Genomic DNA, 18,571 nt, shown 5'->3' with positions numbered 1-18,571 from the left:
TAGGCAGTTTACAACCTTCTAGGCTCAACATTGAGTTCAACACCATCAAATTGTGATACCACTCCTTCCTTTTCTTTTAGCTATACTTGTTATGTTCTCTGTCATCCTCTCTCTGTTTCCCTCACCCCAGTGTGATTATCTTTCCAGTCTGGCAGTTAGACACACCACTGTTTTTGCCCTTCTCTCATTCCAAGCACTTAATCTGAACTATCAACATCCTTTCTCCCTTGCGTTCTGACCCCACCCATTCCCTACTGCCCCCTTCACACTTCACTTCACTCTGATGATAAGCCATCTAGATTCAAAACCTTAGCTTGCTTTCTCTTCATGGATGCTGCCTCACCTGCTGGGATCTCCAGCATTCATTGTTTTCAGTTCAGTTCAGGACGGTTATAGGGAAGGAGGGGATTATCTTAGAACTGCAGAGAACTTGTTGTAGTAGAGGAGGCTATTCTGGGAGTTTAATTATCAGTAGCTTTAGCTGAGAAGGACAAGGACAATCAAGGTAATTAGGTTATCTTCTGGAACAGCGAGTACACTATGTTGCAGCACTGTCTGCACTCTTACACCTGCACTACAGATGGCAAAGAGAGAAAAATTATTTAGAATATTCAAAGAATTATGTTAGAAGTTACAACATAGAATTATGATTCATTTATCTTTTACCATTTGTACTCTCAAAAATGTTTCAGAATTTTGAAAACCTTTGTGTTACTGTTGGAAAATCCCATTGGAACAGCATTTTTTTCATAACCATGCTCTCACATTCCTGACAGTATTCCTGAACTTTTTCATGGCCAAGTATCATTCAAATAACAAGCTGCTCAGAGCTTCATACAATTGGATCTAATCACCTAAATTGGAAGGGGACTAATATACTGGCAGGGAAATTTGCTAGAATTGCTCGGCAGGACTTAAACTGGTAAGGTGTGTTAGATAGGATTAACAGGTGGGAGGGGTGAGGTGGGACCCAGGGAGATAGTGAGGAAACAGATCAATCTGAAACTGGTACAGTTGAGAACAGAAGTGATTCAAACAGTCAGGGCAGGCATAGACAAGTTACGACTAATAAACTAAACTGCATTTATTTCAGTACAAGGGGCCTAATGGGGAAGGCAGATGAACTCAGGGCATGGTTAGGAACATGGGACTGGGATATCATAGCAATTACAGAAACATGGCTCGCGGATGGGCAGGACTGGCAGCTTAATGTTCCAGGATACAAATGCTACAGGAAGGATAGAAAGGGAGGCAAGAGAGGAGGGGGAGTGGTGTTTTTGATAAGGGATAGCATTACAACTGTGCTGAGGGAGGATATTCCCGGAAATACATCCAGGGAAGTTATTTGGGTGGAACTGAGAAATAAGAAAGGGATGATCACGTTATTGGGATTGTATAATAGACCCCTTAATAGTCAGGGGGAAATTGAGAAACAAACTTGTAAGGAGATCTCAGCTATCTGTAAGAATAATAGGGTGGTTTTGGTAGGAGATTTTAACTTTCCAAACATCGACTGGAACTGCCATAGTGTTAAAGATTTAGATGGAGAGGAATTTCTTAAGTGTGTACAAGACAATTTTCTGATTCAGTATGCGGATGTACCAACCAGAGAAGGTGCAAAACTTGACCTACTCTTGGGAAATAAGGCAGGGCAGGTGACGGAGCACTTTGGGGCCAGCAACCATAATTCTATTCATTTTAAAATACTGATGGAAAAGGATAGATCAGATCTAAAAGTTGAAGTTCTAAATTGAAGAAAGGCCAATTTTGATGGTATTAGGCAAGAAGCTTCAAAAGCTGATTGGGGGCAGATGTTCGCAGGTAAAGGGACGGCTGGAAAATGGGAATTCAGAAATGAGATAACGAGAATCCAGAGGAAGTATATTCCTGTCAGGGAGAAAGGAAAAGCTGGTAGGTATAAGGAATGCTGGACAACTAAAGAAATTGAGGGTTTGGTTAAGAAAAAGAAGGAAGCATATGTCAGGTAAAGACAGGATATATATAGTGAATCCTTAGAATAGTATAAAGGAAGTAGGAGTATACTTAAGAGGGAAATCAGGAGGGCAAAAAGGGGACATGAGATAGCTTTGACAAATAGAATTAAGGAGAATCCAAAGGGTTTTTACAAATATATTAAGGACAAAAGGGTAACTAGGGAGAGAATACAGCCCCTTGAAGATCAGCAAGGCTGCCTTTGTGTGGAGCCGCAGAAAATGGGGGAGATACTAAATGAATATTTTGCATTACTATTTACCGTGGAAAAGGATATGGAAGATATAGACTGTAGGGAAATAGATAGTGACATCTTGCAAAATGTCCAGATTACAGAGGAGGAAGTGCTGGATGTCTTGAAACAGGTAAAGGTGGATAAATCTCCAGGACCTGATCAGGTATATCCGAGAACTCTGTGGGAAGCTAGAGAAGTGATTGCTGAGCCTCTTGCTGAGATATTTGTATTATCGATAGTCACAGCTGAGGTGCTGGAAGACTGGAGGTTGGCTAACATGGTGTCACTGTTTAAGAAGGGCAGTAAAGACAAGCCAGGGAACTGTAGACCGGTGAGCCTGACCTCGGTGGTAGACAAGTTGTTGGAGGGAATCCTGAGGGAGAGGATGTACATGTATTTGGAAAGGCAAGGACTGATTAGGGATAGTCAACATGGCTTTGTGCGTGGGAAATCATGTCTTACAAACTTGATTGAGTTTTTTAGAAGAGGTAACAAAGAGGATTGATGAGGGCAGAGTAGTAGATGTGATCGATATGGACTTCAGTAAGGCATTTGACAAGGTTCCCCATGGGAGACTGATTAGCAAGGTTAGATCTCATGCAATACCGGGAGAACTAGCCATTTGGATACAGAACTGGCTGAAAGGTAGAAGACAGAAGGTGGTGGTGGAGGGTTGTTTGTCAGACTGGAGGCCTGTGACCAGTGGAGTGCCCAAGGATCGGTGCTTGGTCCTCTACTTTTTGTCATTTATATAAATGATTTGGATGCGAGATTAAGTGGTACAGTTAGTAAGTTTGCAGATGGCACCAAAATTGGAGGTGTAATGGACAGCAAAGAAGGTTACCTCAAATTACAACAGGATCTTGACCAGATGGGCCAATGGGCTGAGAAGTGGCAGATGTAGTATAATTCAGATAAATGCAAGGTGCTGCATTTTGGGAAAGCAATTCTTAGCAGGACTTATACACATAATGGTAAGGTCCTAGGGAGTGCAGGTTCAGAGCTCCTTGAAAGTGGAGTTGCAGGTAGATAGGATAGTGAAGAAGGCGTTTGGTATGCTTTCCTTTATTGGTCAGAGTATTGAGTGCAGGAGTTGGGAGGTAATGTAGCGGCCGTACTGGACATTGGTTAGGCTACTGTTGGAATATTGCGTGCAATTCTCGTCTCCTTCCTATCGGAAAGATGTTGTGAAACTTGAAAGGGCTCAGAAAAGATTTACAAGGATGTTGCCAGGGTTGGAGGATTTGAGCTGCAGGGAGAGGCTGAACAGGCTGGGGCTGTTTTCCCCGAAGCGTCGGAGGCTGAGGGGGTGACCTTATCTAGGTTTATAGATATAGAAGATGGTATCAGCATTAACATTAGCAAATCTGCTGATGATACAAAGCTGGGTGGCAGGGTGAAATGTGATGAGGATGCTAGGAGATTACAGGGTAACTGGACAAGTTAGGTGAGTGGGCAGATGCATGGCAGATGCAGTTTAATGTGGATAAATGTATGGTTATCCACTTTGGTGGCAAGAACAGGAAGGCAGATTACTACCTCAATGGAATTAATTTAGGTAAAGGGGCAGTACAGAGACATCTGGGTGTTCTTGTACACCAGTCAATGAAGGCAAGCATGCAGGTACAGCAGGTAGTGAAGAAGGCTAATAGCATGCTGGCCTTCATAACAAGAGGAATTGAGTATAGAAGCAAAGAGGTGCTTCTGCAGCTGTACAGGGCCCTGGTGAGACCACACCTGGAGTACTGTGTGCAGTTCTGGTCTCCAAATTTGAGGAAAGACATTCTGGCTATTAAGGGAGTGCAGCGTAGGTTCACGAGGTCAATTCCTGGAATGGAGGGATTACCTTACACTGAAAGACTGAAGCGACTGGGCTTGTATACCCTTGAGTTTAGAAGACTGAGAGGGGATCTGATTGAGACATATAAGATTATGAAAGGATTGGACACTCTGGCAGCAGGAAACATGTTTCGGCTGATGGGTGAGTGCCGAACTAGAGGACACAGCTTAAAAATACGGGTAGACCATTTAGGACAGAGATGAGGAGAAACTTCTTCACCCAGAGAGTGGTGGCTGTGTGGAATGCTCTGCCCCAGAGGGCAGTGGAGGCCCATTCTCTGGATTCATTTAAGAAAGAGTTGGATAGAGCTCTCAGAGATAGTGGAATCACGGGTTATGGAGATAAGGCAGGAAGTGGATACTGATTAGGAATGATCAGCCAAGATCACATTGAATGGCGGTGCAGGCTCGAAGGGCTGAATGGTCTACTCCTGCACCTATTGTCTATTATTTACAAAATTATGAGGGGCATGGATAGAGTAAATAGACAAAGTCTTTTCCCTGGGGTCGGAGCGTCCTAGGGCATAGGTTTAGGGTGAGAGGGAAAAGATATGAAAGAGACCTAAGGGACTTTTTCACGCAGAGGGTTTTGATTACTTACAGTGTGGAAACAGGCCCTTCGGCCCAACAAGTCCACAACGACCCGCTGAAACACACCCACCCAGACCCATTCACCTGCACCTAACACTGGGCAATTTAGCATGGCCAATTCACCTGACCTGCACATTTTTGGACTGTAGGAGGAAACTGGAGCACCCAGAAGAAACCCACGCAGACATGGGGAGAATGTGCAAACTCCACAGAGTCAGTCGCCTGAGGCGGGAATTGAACCTGTGTCTCTGGTGCTGTGAGGCAGCAGTGCTAACCAGTGTGCCACCATACCGCCCATTAAATTATTGAATGCAAATTCCACTGTCACCCATAGGAGGATTGGAACCCAGATCCCCAGAATATTACCTAAATCTCTGGATTAATAGTCCAGTGGTAATACCACTAGGTCATCACCTCCTCCCCCAATCTCAATAGTGGTGCGTGTATGGAAATGAGCTGCCAGAGGAAGTGGTGAAGGCTGGTACAACTGCAACATTTAAAAGGCATTTGGATGGGTATATGAATAGGAAGGGTTTGGAGGGATATGGGCCGGGTGCTGGCAGGTGGGACTAGATTGGGTTGGGATATCTGACTGGCATGGACAGGTTGAACTGAATGGTCTGTTTCCATGCTGTATATCTCTATGACTCTAACCACATTCTTGCTCTTCTATTCCCTATCTCCAGAAACCTACATATCCTTTTGCACCTTTGTACCTTTGGGTGGTTGTAAAATATCCCATTCTAACTATTTTGAAGAAGAGGGGGGTTCTCCTGGCCACTGTATATCATTAGAAAAACAACTGGCAGCATAGTTGCTAGTGGGAGCTTGTTGTTTCCCACATCATACATTTCAAACGTATTTGATCGGCTGTAAATCACTTTAGAGCCTGTGATCATGAAAGATGCTATATAAATGTAGGATTTGTTTTGCTTCCTTTCACTGTTCTTGCACTTTATTTTGAGCCTTACTATTTGTGGTGAGCTTCTTTTCATTGATCTTCTCAGAATTCTCTGCTTGAACTGGTTTGGACTAATATGATACCTCACTGTGCTGGGCCCTCATTGATTGTGAAATACCACTGAGACCTAGCTAGGGCATGATTCATGATGGCAGTATTGTGTTATTGGGATAGTAAAGGGTCCCATTCAGATTTAATTTAGATCTCATTATTAAAGTTACAGTGAACCCAAAAAAATCTTACAAATTACCTGGTTCAACTTTGAATGCTTAGATTATAGAAGGGAGGCAGTTAAACACAGACACATCAGGATCTTTGGACTCTCTATAGCTCAGTTTATCAATCGAGTCAGTGAGATTCCAGATCAGCTGTGATATGAAAATTCAGGAGATGGGGCTAAATGAGTGAACACTGTATGAAGTCTAACAAAGATAGAGTTAAATAATTTTATTTTGTTTAGAATGCACAACATATTGACAGCTGTAGTTTGTGCAATTTATTGAGTTTTTGTTTTGTGAGATTAAGCTCATGTGGATGAAAGATAGAACTGCCCTGTCAATCTTAGAATAATCAATGTTTCTGGAGTGCACAATGTCTACTTTATGACACCACGATCAGTACAAAACGATCATTTATTTCATTAACAGAGGACACTAACAAATGGCAAAAGGATTCTGAATTAAGAAAAGGTGGGGTAAAGCACTTTGGGTTAACAAAGTACAAGAGGTGTCAGGCTTAACCACATCAGTTGAATACTCCATAGAGGGAAATAATTATTAGAAATTTATCATAGACAATGCTGAGCACATATTGGCTTATTTGGTGAACAATATATGCACCTACCAGCAATGTATGCTTCTTCTTTAGTACGTTGTATTATTACTATTATGTTGATTTTCAAGTGCAAGGGCCACCTTACAATCATGTTCACATCACTGAACCTTGCTCTGAGTGAAAAGGACATGAATGCCAGTGACACGTTCTCCTGATTACTTGGCCTGCTAAAGTTATGAGCCAATTATCTGGACCTCAGAAAAATGTGGGCAAATATGGTATTTAAAACATCACAGGAGTATTCTGGTGCAGAAGCAGCCTTTTGGACCATCCTGTCAGCACCTGCTCTACAAATGAACACCATTACCTAGTGCCAATCTCATGCTTTTTCCCTATACCGTTGCACGTTATTTCTATATAAACAATCATCCAATGCCTCAGTTAAATCTGCCTCCATCTCATTTCCAGGCAGTGCACTGCATATACTAATTATTAGCTGGTAAAACATGGATTTTGTACCTCACATTTGCTTCTTTTGCAAATAACTTTAGACCTGTAATTCTGGTTCTCAATCCTTTTATGAGTGGGAACAGTTTCTCCCAATCTACTCTATCAAACTCACTCACACTTTTGAAATGCACAATTTATGAAACTGGGGGCAAGTGTGTCTGAGCTGCTGTCTGCGATTAGTTTGCATTCAAAGCCAGTATTGGTTGGCATAGTCCTCAACTGAAAGAGAAACCACAATATGAGGTTCTGCATAAGTGGTGTGGTAACTTTGAAATCCTGGCTGGGAAATCAAATCGTGACCTGGGTTTACTTGGGAAATGAAGGCTGATTGAATCTAAAAAGAAAAAACACAAAGAGATCTGACTTCAGGTCAAAGCAAGAAGCCCGTGGAAAGTTATGTGCGCATGACCGTTAAAAGGAATGAAACTTGAAGACTGGATTTAGCAGCAGAGTTACTGTCACTGCTTCAGTTATCTTCATCATGAACACCATTTTGACCAAGGTAAGAAGTGTGCCATTTTGGTGATTACTTGGATTAGGTAAAGCTGCCACTGAAGGCCAAACACGGATCAAATGACCAAACAAGAAATGTCAAACTCTACCTGAGGAAGAAAGGGTTGTGATTTTTTTTGACTGTACATGCTAAAGATTTTAAATGGACTGCTAGTAAATCTGTGAAATCTACCTTTGTTGTATCAATTATTTAAAGTAATTTATAGTTTTGACTGAACACAATTTGCATGTTACTTCATTCTTAACTCTTTTTTGATTGTTAAAATTAAAACTGTGAAATCTTTTCTCTTGGTTTCTTCCATTTGTCGTTTGATAAGTTTGTTTTTCTTAGCTCCACCAAACTATTCTGACATCATTCAATGTTTGACAACACTCATTTACGATAATCCATGCTCCAAAGCCATCGTCTAGTCATTATTTGACAGTTAACAGTGATCCATTTAAATCACCAACTCTGAAATGAAAACACACTGCTGAAACAACAACAATTGTAAAACTTGTCAGCAATGTTTGACTGAAATTATTCAGAATCTATTTACAAGCAACTAAGCTGAAATTAAACAAACAAAAGCAATTCCTCAGCCAAAAAACACTCAAGGAAGAAACTGGCTAGACATTACAAAGGGTGTTAGACACTTTTCTAAATCTCAACTGCATACAATTCCATAAACACTACAGCAATTATCATACTGTTATTATTGTTAGCTATATTACTTTAAATGATTATAATAATTTATTATAGTTGATATGGTACTATTGTAATTTTTTAAATTCATTCATGTAATGGTGAGCATCACTACTAGGCAAGCATTTATTGCTCATCATTAACTGCATTGGAGGTAGTGATGGTTACCCATCTTCTTGAGCTGCTGTGTGCCCTGGTTACTAGATGCACCCACAGTGCTGTTAGGGAGGGACTTCCAGAATTTTGACCCAGTGACATTGAAGAAATGGCGATTCAAGTCAGATAGTATATGACATGAAGGGAAATGTGTCTGTGATGGTGTTCCCATGGATGTGTGAGTTCAAAAGTAGGGGGCATATTTTTTTAAAAAGTGGGCGGCACAGTGGCACAGTGGTTAGCACTGCTACCTCACAGCGCCAGAGACCTGGGTTCAATTCCCACCTCAGGCGACTGTGTGGAGTTTGCACATTCTCCCTGTGTCTGCGTGGGTTTCCTCCGGGTGCTCCGGTTTCCTCCCACAGTCCAAAAATGTGCAGGTTAGATGAATTGGCCATGCTAAATTGCCCATAGTGTTAGGTGAAGGGGTAAACATAGGGGAATGGGTCTGGGTGAGTGCGCTTTGGTGGGTCGGTGTGGCCTTGTTGGGCCGAAGGCCGTTTCCACACTGTAAGTAATCTAACCTAATCTAATCTGCTGATCCTGTCCTTTTAGGTGGTAGAGATCATGGGTTTGGAAGATCGAAGTAGCCTTAGGAAGTTGGTGAGTTCATGGCTTGTATTTTCTATTTTTTAATTTTAAACGTAATTTCACTGCACTTTCTCCCAGTGTTGCTGCATTCACATTGTTATTTATCATCTCCCCCATCATCATGGCAAAGGGTCTCTTGCTTTTTCTCCAAGAGTTGGTGATTCTGTGGGCACAAGCCCTGGAGAATGATCAGAAGGCAGGGTAACCTACCAGTTGAAATGGAAAGGGTGAGGGACACTTCTGTGAAAAAGTTTGATAGGATTTGTTTATTTTTGTTTACATCATAATCTATAGGAAGCTGCATTTGGATGCCTATATGCATGCTTACACAAATTAAAGAAGCTGTGATTACTTTTGACTCCAGAATTATAATTGCTTGTAATCAGGACTCGTTCCAAATTAAACCTTAAAATAAATTTGATTTCAAATGAAGCACTGTTACATTAGGAGTGGCATCAAACACAGTAATCGATGTCAAAATTTTCTGGTAGGGAGGTTACTCGTCTCCATGGAGATCATAACAACATGTTGACACATTACTTAAAAATGATACCCTAAATTCCACACCTTGTTCAATGCTTGTTCAAGATTTTACTGAAATTTTAAATATCACAAAATATCCCATCCACATATTTAGCATCAGTACCTTCAAACATTTTCCCTTTAAAATCTAGACTTGACTCTCCATAAGAAAATTCTCTTCATGAGAATTTTTACAATGTTTTTATCCAATCTTTATATAAATACCAGTGAACCACAGTACAGTAAATCCCTGCAGGCAATAGCAAGCCTGCATTTTTTACAACATCTAAATAATCTCATAACTGAACCAGAAAATGAAGCTTCCATGAGCTGACAGGTAGTTGAGGGGTCCTGCCCCTGGAGACTGTTGCTGTACTCACAGTTCTTGTAGTCAGGAGTGTTCTTATCCATCAGACTGATAAAATTGAATAACAACTCTGTGTTGTTGTCTGACTTGACAAGATCCTTGCAGTATTCCCTAGGAGGAAATCCAAGTGTAAACACATTCCATGAGGGTAAAGTGGACACTGGGTGAAAGAGACAGTGACAAGCCCTTATCCTCAAACCCCTGGGGTGTCACTCCTGTACGAGGATGGGACAGTAACATGAAAAGGAATCATGCTGCAGGAAGATCCCTATCCTTTAACACACAGACAGCCGGGAGTTATACTGCCACAGATGAGTGCCATGCAGTGGTAGGAGCCTTCAGAGAAGGGCCATCACAGCCTGGAAGCTCATGCATTATCAGTGATTTCATAATGGGAAGAGACTATGCCAGAGCAGAGAGATAGATATTCATTACAAAGGCAGACACAGCAGGTGCAATCAGAGGCCGCAGCTCAGGATGGTGTGGGGCTGTGTGGAGGGTGATGGTGGTAAGGAGGAGTATTGACTGATTCACGTCATGGTCAAATTTGGGCAGCAGGGTGATGTATATGGCACAATGAGCATACAGCATGAAGCAAATGGGCAAGCGCACACACACACACAGCTACCTGGGAGCAATGAATACATGTCCCACGGTCTCAAAGGAGCTGGGTAACAAGGATTCAAAATCTGCAATAAAAAGGAACATTATCTGGGAACTACTGGCGAGGGGGAGGTGCAGCTCACACCTGCAGTGTCTCAGACATGTTATCATTAGCACAGGAGCGGAGAAGAAACTACACAACTCTTAAAAATGAGAAGATCAAGAGGTTGATCTGCAGGGTCGAAGCACATCTCAGGAGAGTAGTTGTAGCCACTATGTTGCCCCAAAACAGACAATTTTTACATTCTGGAACATGGAAAGTCCAAAATACTAGCCAATAAAAGAGGTAATTCTTTTTTTAAGACTAGAAATACTTGAAATAGTTGATTACCAATTGCATTTTTTCAACATCTTCTACTGCACCGATTATAGTCAGTAACTGAACGTCACTCATAAGGCACCAACATGGCCAAACTCTTTAAATTACATGGAGACAATCAAACTCTGTTTTGAAAGGATGGAGCATAGGGTCCAATTACAGGCTAATAGGGAGGAAGTGGATAGGTGGGGTCCAAACAGCACTGATATCTCTTCAGTATCATTGAGGAGGGGTGGGTTAGTTAGTGAGGAAGGAAGTGAGAGAAAGGAAGAAAAAGAGGGGAGAAACAGAGAAAGCAGGACATTAAAGTTGGATACAATAGGAAGCAGATATCTAGAGGAAGATATTCAGAGCAATGCAAAGGAAATTTGTAAGCCATTGTGGACATAACAAGACATTGCATCAATAGGGTTAGATAAGGAATTTGAGAAGGGGTCAGACGGGCAGGTAAATGGGCAAGCAGGCTGGGTACAGTGGGGGATAGGCACTGAACAAAGAGGGTGGGGGGGAGGGGACCAATATTCAGATACTTGCCCTTGTTGTTGTTTTGGACTGTGTGAATCCATCATAGAGAGAGAAAGCAGAAAAAAAGGGGTTGGGTAGGAAGGGGGTCACAAACAATATTTTATTCAATTACTATTTGAATAAAAATATTGTGTATAAATATACTGAGAATATTGCAACTGACAAAATAAAAATATATCAAAAGAGCAAACAAACAGTTGCAAACATCTAGACCGATAGCTCTAGGTGCTCTGCACACGAGGCTAGCATGCGATAGCCAGGGGCAAATGATTCTAAAGCTTCAGCAAACAGAACAAGGCAAGTCCAAATAATCCGGAAATTAAAGAGAAAAACCAAAGAAAACAAAACAACAGAATCAAACAAAAATGCAAGAAAGAAACTGAAATCCAAGTAGAACATAGTGAAAAGCATGCACATTTTCACAGTCTCTGCATGGTTTGCTGCTTCAGAATCATCGTATATTCCAGAAGAAAGCAAGGAAAGGAAAGCTCGACTTTTGCTTCATAGCCAGCTGGATCATTTATTAATTTTATTTTGACTTTGCGGGTTTATTTTGCTGAACAAAATATAGAGTTTCACCAATTTCAGAAAGGTGACTGTGGTGTAATTGGTTAAACTCTGATTCTGATTAGGGAAACTTGCTTTCTGTCAGTGCAGTAAAGTTTTCCACAGCCAAGTGACAGCTGGGGTATCTGCAGCTTCAAGGTCAAACGAGAGGATAGATTGGACAACAGGTACTTACACTGAGCTTGAAGGATTTGGTCATCCAACTTTGCTTGGATATAATATCTGCTGTATGGTGGCAACACCAAGGCCAAGCTGCAAAGGGAATGAAGAGGCAATGTCACATCTGAAACTGGTCTAAGCAATTTCTGTTTGTTTCACTGGAGATCTGGGATGAACATGTGAGGAGAATTTAGCAATTTCTAAAATATTTCACAATGTTCAGGCATAACAAGTGTCCTTACCAACAACACTAGTGTTGGTATGTGGCACCCCAGTCAACCCAGATAATCAGGGATCCAGATTGTTGTACAGTTGGCCTGTCTGAGAGTTGTCTGTTGCGTGTGCCTGCTGTCTGCTCCAGTCTATAGTTAGGCTATGTAATTTAAACCATCTAGCTTCTGTCTTATAGGAGATACACATGTTTTGCATCAATGAATGTAGTTAACTGGTCTTACTCTACTGTAATGTGCTATTTTACGAATACACAGTAAACCTTTAGTGTTATTCAAGATCGTGACGCTTCTTCTGAGGCTTCCATGTAGTCATCCATCACCAAATTATATTACTAAACCTTTAGAAGAGGGATCACTGGTGGCATTTTTATTCCAAAGAAGCAATAGCAGAACTAGATGTGAGCTAAGAACATCTCTTACAATACAGATCATCTTCTAAACTTTTTCATGTGGGACGATGCCATTAAGTAAAATATTTATGTAATAAAGAATCGTGTCAACATTCTGGATTAAAGTTATATGTCTCTGTTATCTTAAAGTTATTTTAGTTTAAGTAATATTTTCGGAGAAGGCTCTGCAAACAGACAATAGAAAGAAACAAGGAAATTAAAGTTTTACAAAAGATTGGTCATCCTCAACAAGAGTATTGGGGCTAATTCTAGTGAGTTTGCATACAGAAAAAAGATCAGGATTTAGAATTGGTTCCAGAGGGAGATCTATTGGCATGGTGCTTAGATTCATTTTGAAAAAAGGGGGCAGGACGGTGGCTCAGTGGTTAGCACTGCTGCCTCACAGCACCAGGGTCCCAGGTTCAATTCCAGCCTTGGGTGACTGTCTGTCTGGAGTTAGATTAGATTAGATTAGATTACTTACAGTGTGGAAACAGGCCCTTCGGCCCAACAAGTCCACACCGAAGCGCAACCCACCCATACCCCTACATTTACCCCTTACCTAACACTACGGGCAATTTAGCATGGCCAATTCACCTAACCCGCACATCTTTGGACTGTGGGAGGAAACCGGAGCACCCGGAGGAAACCCACGCAGACACGGGGAGAACGTGCAAACTCCACACAGTCAGTCGCCTGAGTCGGGAATTGAACCCGGGTCTCAGGCGCTGTGAGGCAGCAGTGCTAACCACTGTGCCACCGTGCCGCCACATGCGCACCGTGCTGCACATTCTCCCCATGTTTGCGTGGGTTTTCCCACAGTCCAAAGATGTGCAGGTCAGGTGAATTGGCCATGCTAAATTGCCCATAGTGTTAGCTTCATTAGTCAAAGGGAAATGGGACTGGGTTGGGCCGAAGGGTCAGTGTGGACTGGTTAGGCCGAAGGGCCTGTTTCCACACTGTAGGGAATCTAATCTAAGATCGTAGAGCTTAGGTAACCCAGTAAAATTCAGAAAAACTGTAAGTAACTTGGAGGGCTGTAGCAGATTTCAGAAGGATGCAAACAGACAGGTAAAATGGAGAGGTAGATGAAATTCAACAGAGAAAAGTAATGAGATGCTTACTGGGAAGAAGAATGAGGAGAAACAAAATGAGCTTCCATGGGAACACTTTAAAGGGTTGCAGGAATCTGCAGGTGTACATAGACACAGGACTTGTAGCTGACAGGATAATTTGAGAAAGCTGTTAAAAAGGCATACAGAGTCCTTATTTTTACAAACAGAAAGGAGAAAGAAACGAGGAAATTAAAATTAAAGTTTTACAAAGGACTGGTCATATTCAACAAGAGTATTGGGGCTAATTCTAATGAGTTTGCATACAGAAAAAGATCAGGAGTTTAGAATTGATTCCAGAGGGAGATCCATTGCCATGGTGCTAATGATGAAACACTTCAATTGTGTGAACAACCTGGAAAAGCTTAGTTTGTTCTCTTTATAGCAGAGATGATAGAGGGGAGATTTAATAGATGTATTCAATATTATGACGATTTTCCATTGGCAATTCAAGGCAAGATTTCCCAGCAACAGAAAGATCAGTAACCAACCACAATTCACAGATTTAAGGAAATTGGCAAAGAGCAAAATGGTTCTGCGGAGATTCTTTTTACACTGAGAGTTGTTGCAGTTGTAACTTTCAAAAGGAAACAGGATAAATATTTGAAGTCAGAATATTGCCAGGGCTATGCAAAAAGAGGTGCATGGTTACTCAGGCAACTCTTACAAATAGCTAGCACAGACATGATGGGCCTAGTGGCCTCCTTCTGTGCTATATGATTTTAATGATGGATAATGCAGAGTTCAAATTACCCTTGCAATGATTTGAAGGAAGGGCAGTGTTAGACTTAGGTTATCGATGGCGTGAACTCAATGATTGGGTTCAATTTGCCAATTGAGCAGGGATATCATATTGGAAAGACTATATTGACGGAAGGCATCAAAGTTAACTAAACTGCTGATTATCTTTTTTTCTTTTTGTACTATCTCACATTATATTTAAATATCCAGTGTAACTCATCCTATATGTCTCCAATACAACAGTTTATCCCACTTACCTTTGTTACATAACTCTTAATTAACACCATTTCTCCCACAACCCAATAATGGAAGTTCTGAAGTCTCACACCGTCTCTGATATCACATTTATAAAATATGTCGGGAAAAAGACAAGTATCAAATTGAGAAGTACCACAGACATCTGTGAACAGGTAACTGCTGAAACGTACATCATTGCTATTTGCAAAAGGGGAAGGTTACAGGCAAACTGTGGCTGTAATACTACGGTGAATGTGCAATCCCAGCTTGATGTATTAAAATAGATTTATTACCTGTAATCAGCACTTTGCACTGGGCTCCATGTGTATGTTCTAGTTACTTCATCAATATATCTCTGCAAAGAGGAAGATAATGATAGACGTATACTTAAATATGAGATTTTAACCTGGCAACACATTAGATTTCACACAAATTATTTGAATCTTTCAGACAACTTCTGACAATAAGCATAGAGTCACAGAATCATACAGTATAGAAGTGGCCAAAAATAAAGACTACCTACACTAGTCCCACATTCTCTCAGTAGGCCCATGGCCTTGAATGCTATGATACTTCAAGTGTTCATCCAAGCTGTGAACCAGTCACTCAACCATCCCTTATCATAACATGACATTCCTTCTGTCTCTTAATATTTTCAGTTCTTTTCACAAGGGAATGCAAAGTTATGGACAGTTATCCCAAAAGTTCTAGTTCACTCCACATGGCATGTAAAGCTTCACATTCCCCAAAAAATCAATGCTACATTTCCTTAGAGTGGAACCTTTAAGCTTTAGCTGTCTATAACTGAGGAAATTATCATGTTGTTAACCCAGCTCCTTCCTTCCCCTTGAATACTCTTTTTCAGGTGGAGATTTGGTTAAAAATAATCAGAATATTGATCATACTGAGTCAACCACCTCATCTAGATATGTTACTGTCAAGCTGTGCATTATAGGGATAGTGAGAAAGAAAGATATGACTTATAAAGCATCTTGTCACAAGTCTCATTAAAACTCAACCCTTAACACACTTGGGGCTTCAAAGCTATGTGAAATATTCAGCAGTTGTTTACACAGAAAGTGAACTCAACAATCAGCAATAGCCAACTGATCTAATGCAAAGAGGATACTTGGAGTAAGACCAGTTTCCGACCTGTCTTCTTTTCACAATGAGATTCCAAACATTCTATAGTTCCACCAGAACAGTGTGAAGGAGTTCTGCTTTGCCTGACCCAACTAGGCCCTATCCACCAGCCTCCATTAATAAAAGAAAAATATTATTAGGGAGGCACAGTGGCTCAGTGGTTAGCACTGCTGCCTCACAGCACCAGGGTCCTAGGTTCAATTCCAGCCTTGGGTGACTGTCTGTTTGGAGTTTGCACATTCTCCCCTTGTTTGCATGGGTTTCCTCCAGGTGCACCAGTTTCCTCCCACAGTCCAAAAACATGCAGGTTAGGTGAACTGGCCATGCTAAATTGCCCATAGTATTAGGTGCATTAGTCAGAGGGAAATAGGACTGGGTGGGTTACTCTTCGGAGGGTCAGTGTGGTCTGGTTGGGCCAAAGGGCCTGTTTCCACACTGTAGAGGATCTAATCTAATCTATGGATGTTGTAATTCTGAAATCTGACAACATCAATGGAGTTGGAGACAGAGTTAACATTCTAAGTCTCTTATTGGAGGCGTTGGCTGAGTGATATTATTGCTAGACCTATTAATCCAGAGACCTTGGGGATGCAAGTTCAAATCCCACTGTGCCAGATGGTGCAACTTGGATTCAGTTTTTAAAAGTCTAGAATTAAGAGTTGAATAATAACCATGAAACCAGTGTTGACTGTTGGGAAAATTTTCACCTAGTTCACTATATCCTCAGGGAAGGAAACTGCCCTCCTTAACTCATCTGGCTTACATGTAATTCCAGATGAAGAGCAACGTGGTTGACTCTTAACTGCCCTCTGGGCAATTAGATGTGAACTGACTAACTCTGGGTGTGAGCCAATCTACTCCTGGTGTGAACTGATTGACTTTGGACCCATCTAGTCTTTCTTGTCTCATTAGCATTCTTTTTGCCTTCCATCAACATCCTTTTTGCTATTTAATCTTTCCTGACATCTACACTATCTTTACTTCTACTTAAAGCCTCTTAAATCTCAAACTTTTCCCTGTTCTGACAAGAGGTTAATGGACTGAAATGTTAACTCTATTTTCCCACCATAGATGCTATCAGATTGCTGAATATTTCTAGATTGTTTTACCAGACTGAGCTATAATGTTTGGCGTATTTAAAATTTTCTTATGTACTGCTAGGAAAGAAGAAAGGTTCCTCAGTTCCTACAGAAGGTTAGCATTATCACCGCACAATGCAGCATCAGCCTGGGTTAGCTACTGATTGGACTGTTACTCGGTAAAGCTGATACACAAGGAAGGCGTACATTTTCACTTATTATAGGCTACAGTAGTTGGAAAGATGGGCCCAAAAAATAGAGCTCTGTCCATATCTTCAAATTGTTTTTATTACATAAATTATAGAGTCATAGAGATGTACAGCATGGAAACAGACCCTTCGGTCCAACCCGTCCATGCCGACCAGATATCCCAACCCAATCTAGTCCCACCTGCCAGCACCCGGCCCATAGCCCTCCAAACCCTTTCTATTCATATACCCATCCAAATGCCTCTGAAATGTTGCAATTGTACCAGCCTCCACTACATCCTCTGGCAGCTCATTCCATACACATACCGCCCTCTGTGTGAAAATTAATTCCCATAAATACCTAAGACTATTTTATGAATTCTAGGTTATGGTCTTTGTTTGATTGGATGGGCATTATTCACCATTTTGAAGTTTATCAAGAAGACATGGAATTACAAATTGTTACAGGCGATAATCTATTACCTCATCCAGGGATTTGAGTAGAGTTCGGATGTCACTTGTACCACTCTTCCCATCAATCATATTCCTCCTTATCTGCATCACCAGTGATGAACAGAGCAAACAAAAAGAAACAACAGCATGTGAAACCGTAATTTCCTCCAAAGTGATGGAATGGGAACATGCAGTCAGTACAGGAAATGGCTGTTGATGGCATTAGAATTGTCACATAATGGGATGGATGAATTGTAAATTATTGTCAATTCCAATGTTTAACTGTGATTCACGCGAAACTTTGCCTGATTGTAACATGATGAAAACAATGTGATTAAAATGGGAAATAACATGTATTTTTCAGAACATATTTGGAGTATGGCATCATTTGATTGGAAAACATAAGAACAACTGACAATTTATTAACATCAATATTAGAGGGAGGATAGTGATAGATTAGAAGATTAGATTACTTACAATGTGGAAACAGGCCCTTCGGCCCAACAAGTCCACACCGACCCGCCGAAGCGACAACCCTTAGTGGGCGGCACGGTGGCACAGTGGTTAGCACTGCTGCCTCACAGCGCCTGTAGACCCGGGTTCAATTCCCGACTCAGGCGACTGACTGTGTGGAGTTTGCACGTTCTTCCCGTGTCTGCGTGGGTTTCCTCCGGGTGCTCCGGTTTCCTCCCACAGTCCAAAGAGGTGCGGGTCAGGTGAATTGGCCAAGCTAAATTGCCCGTAGTGTTAGGTAAGGGGTAAATTTCGGGATATGGGTGGGTTGCGCTTCGGCGGGTCGGTGTGGACTTGTTGGGCCGAAGGGCCTGTTTCCACACTGTAAGTCTAATCTAATCTAAACCCACCCATACCCCTACATATACCCCTTACCTAACACTACGGGCAATTTAGCATGGCCAATTCACCTGACCCGCACATCTTTGGACTGTGGGAGGAAACCGGAGCACCAGGAGGAAACCCACGCAGACACGGGGAGAACGTGCAAACTCCACACAGTCAGTCGCCTGAG

At 41.6% G+C, this 18,571-nt stretch overlaps 1 protein-coding gene across 1 annotated transcript in view; it reads right to left on the bottom strand.

Annotated features, from left to right (window-relative positions):
* The window catches only part of cacna2d2a (calcium channel, voltage-dependent, alpha 2/delta subunit 2a), an 871,148-nt gene that overhangs the window by 40,814 nt on the left and 811,763 nt on the right, over positions 1-18,571 (bottom strand). Inside the window, exons 21-25 of the mRNA XM_060835047.1 lie at positions 17,575-17,646; positions 14,975-15,036; positions 11,986-12,062; positions 10,365-10,425; positions 9,750-9,847 (exon numbers count right to left, since the gene is read on the bottom strand). Coding sequence (XP_060691030.1) covers positions 9,750-9,847; positions 10,365-10,425; positions 11,986-12,062; positions 14,975-15,036; positions 17,575-17,646 — 370 coding nt within the window. The remainder of the gene's footprint in view (positions 1-9,749; positions 9,848-10,364; positions 10,426-11,985; positions 12,063-14,974; positions 15,037-17,574; positions 17,647-18,571) is intronic.

This window comes from Hemiscyllium ocellatum, chromosome 14 (genome assembly GCF_020745735.1).
Source record: "Hemiscyllium ocellatum isolate sHemOce1 chromosome 14, sHemOce1.pat.X.cur, whole genome shotgun sequence".
In the NCBI taxonomy this organism is placed as follows: Eukaryota; Metazoa; Chordata; class Chondrichthyes; order Orectolobiformes; family Hemiscylliidae; genus Hemiscyllium; species Hemiscyllium ocellatum.
Note: the sequence above shows the minus strand (reverse complement) of the source record. Positions and strands in the feature narration are given on the sequence as shown.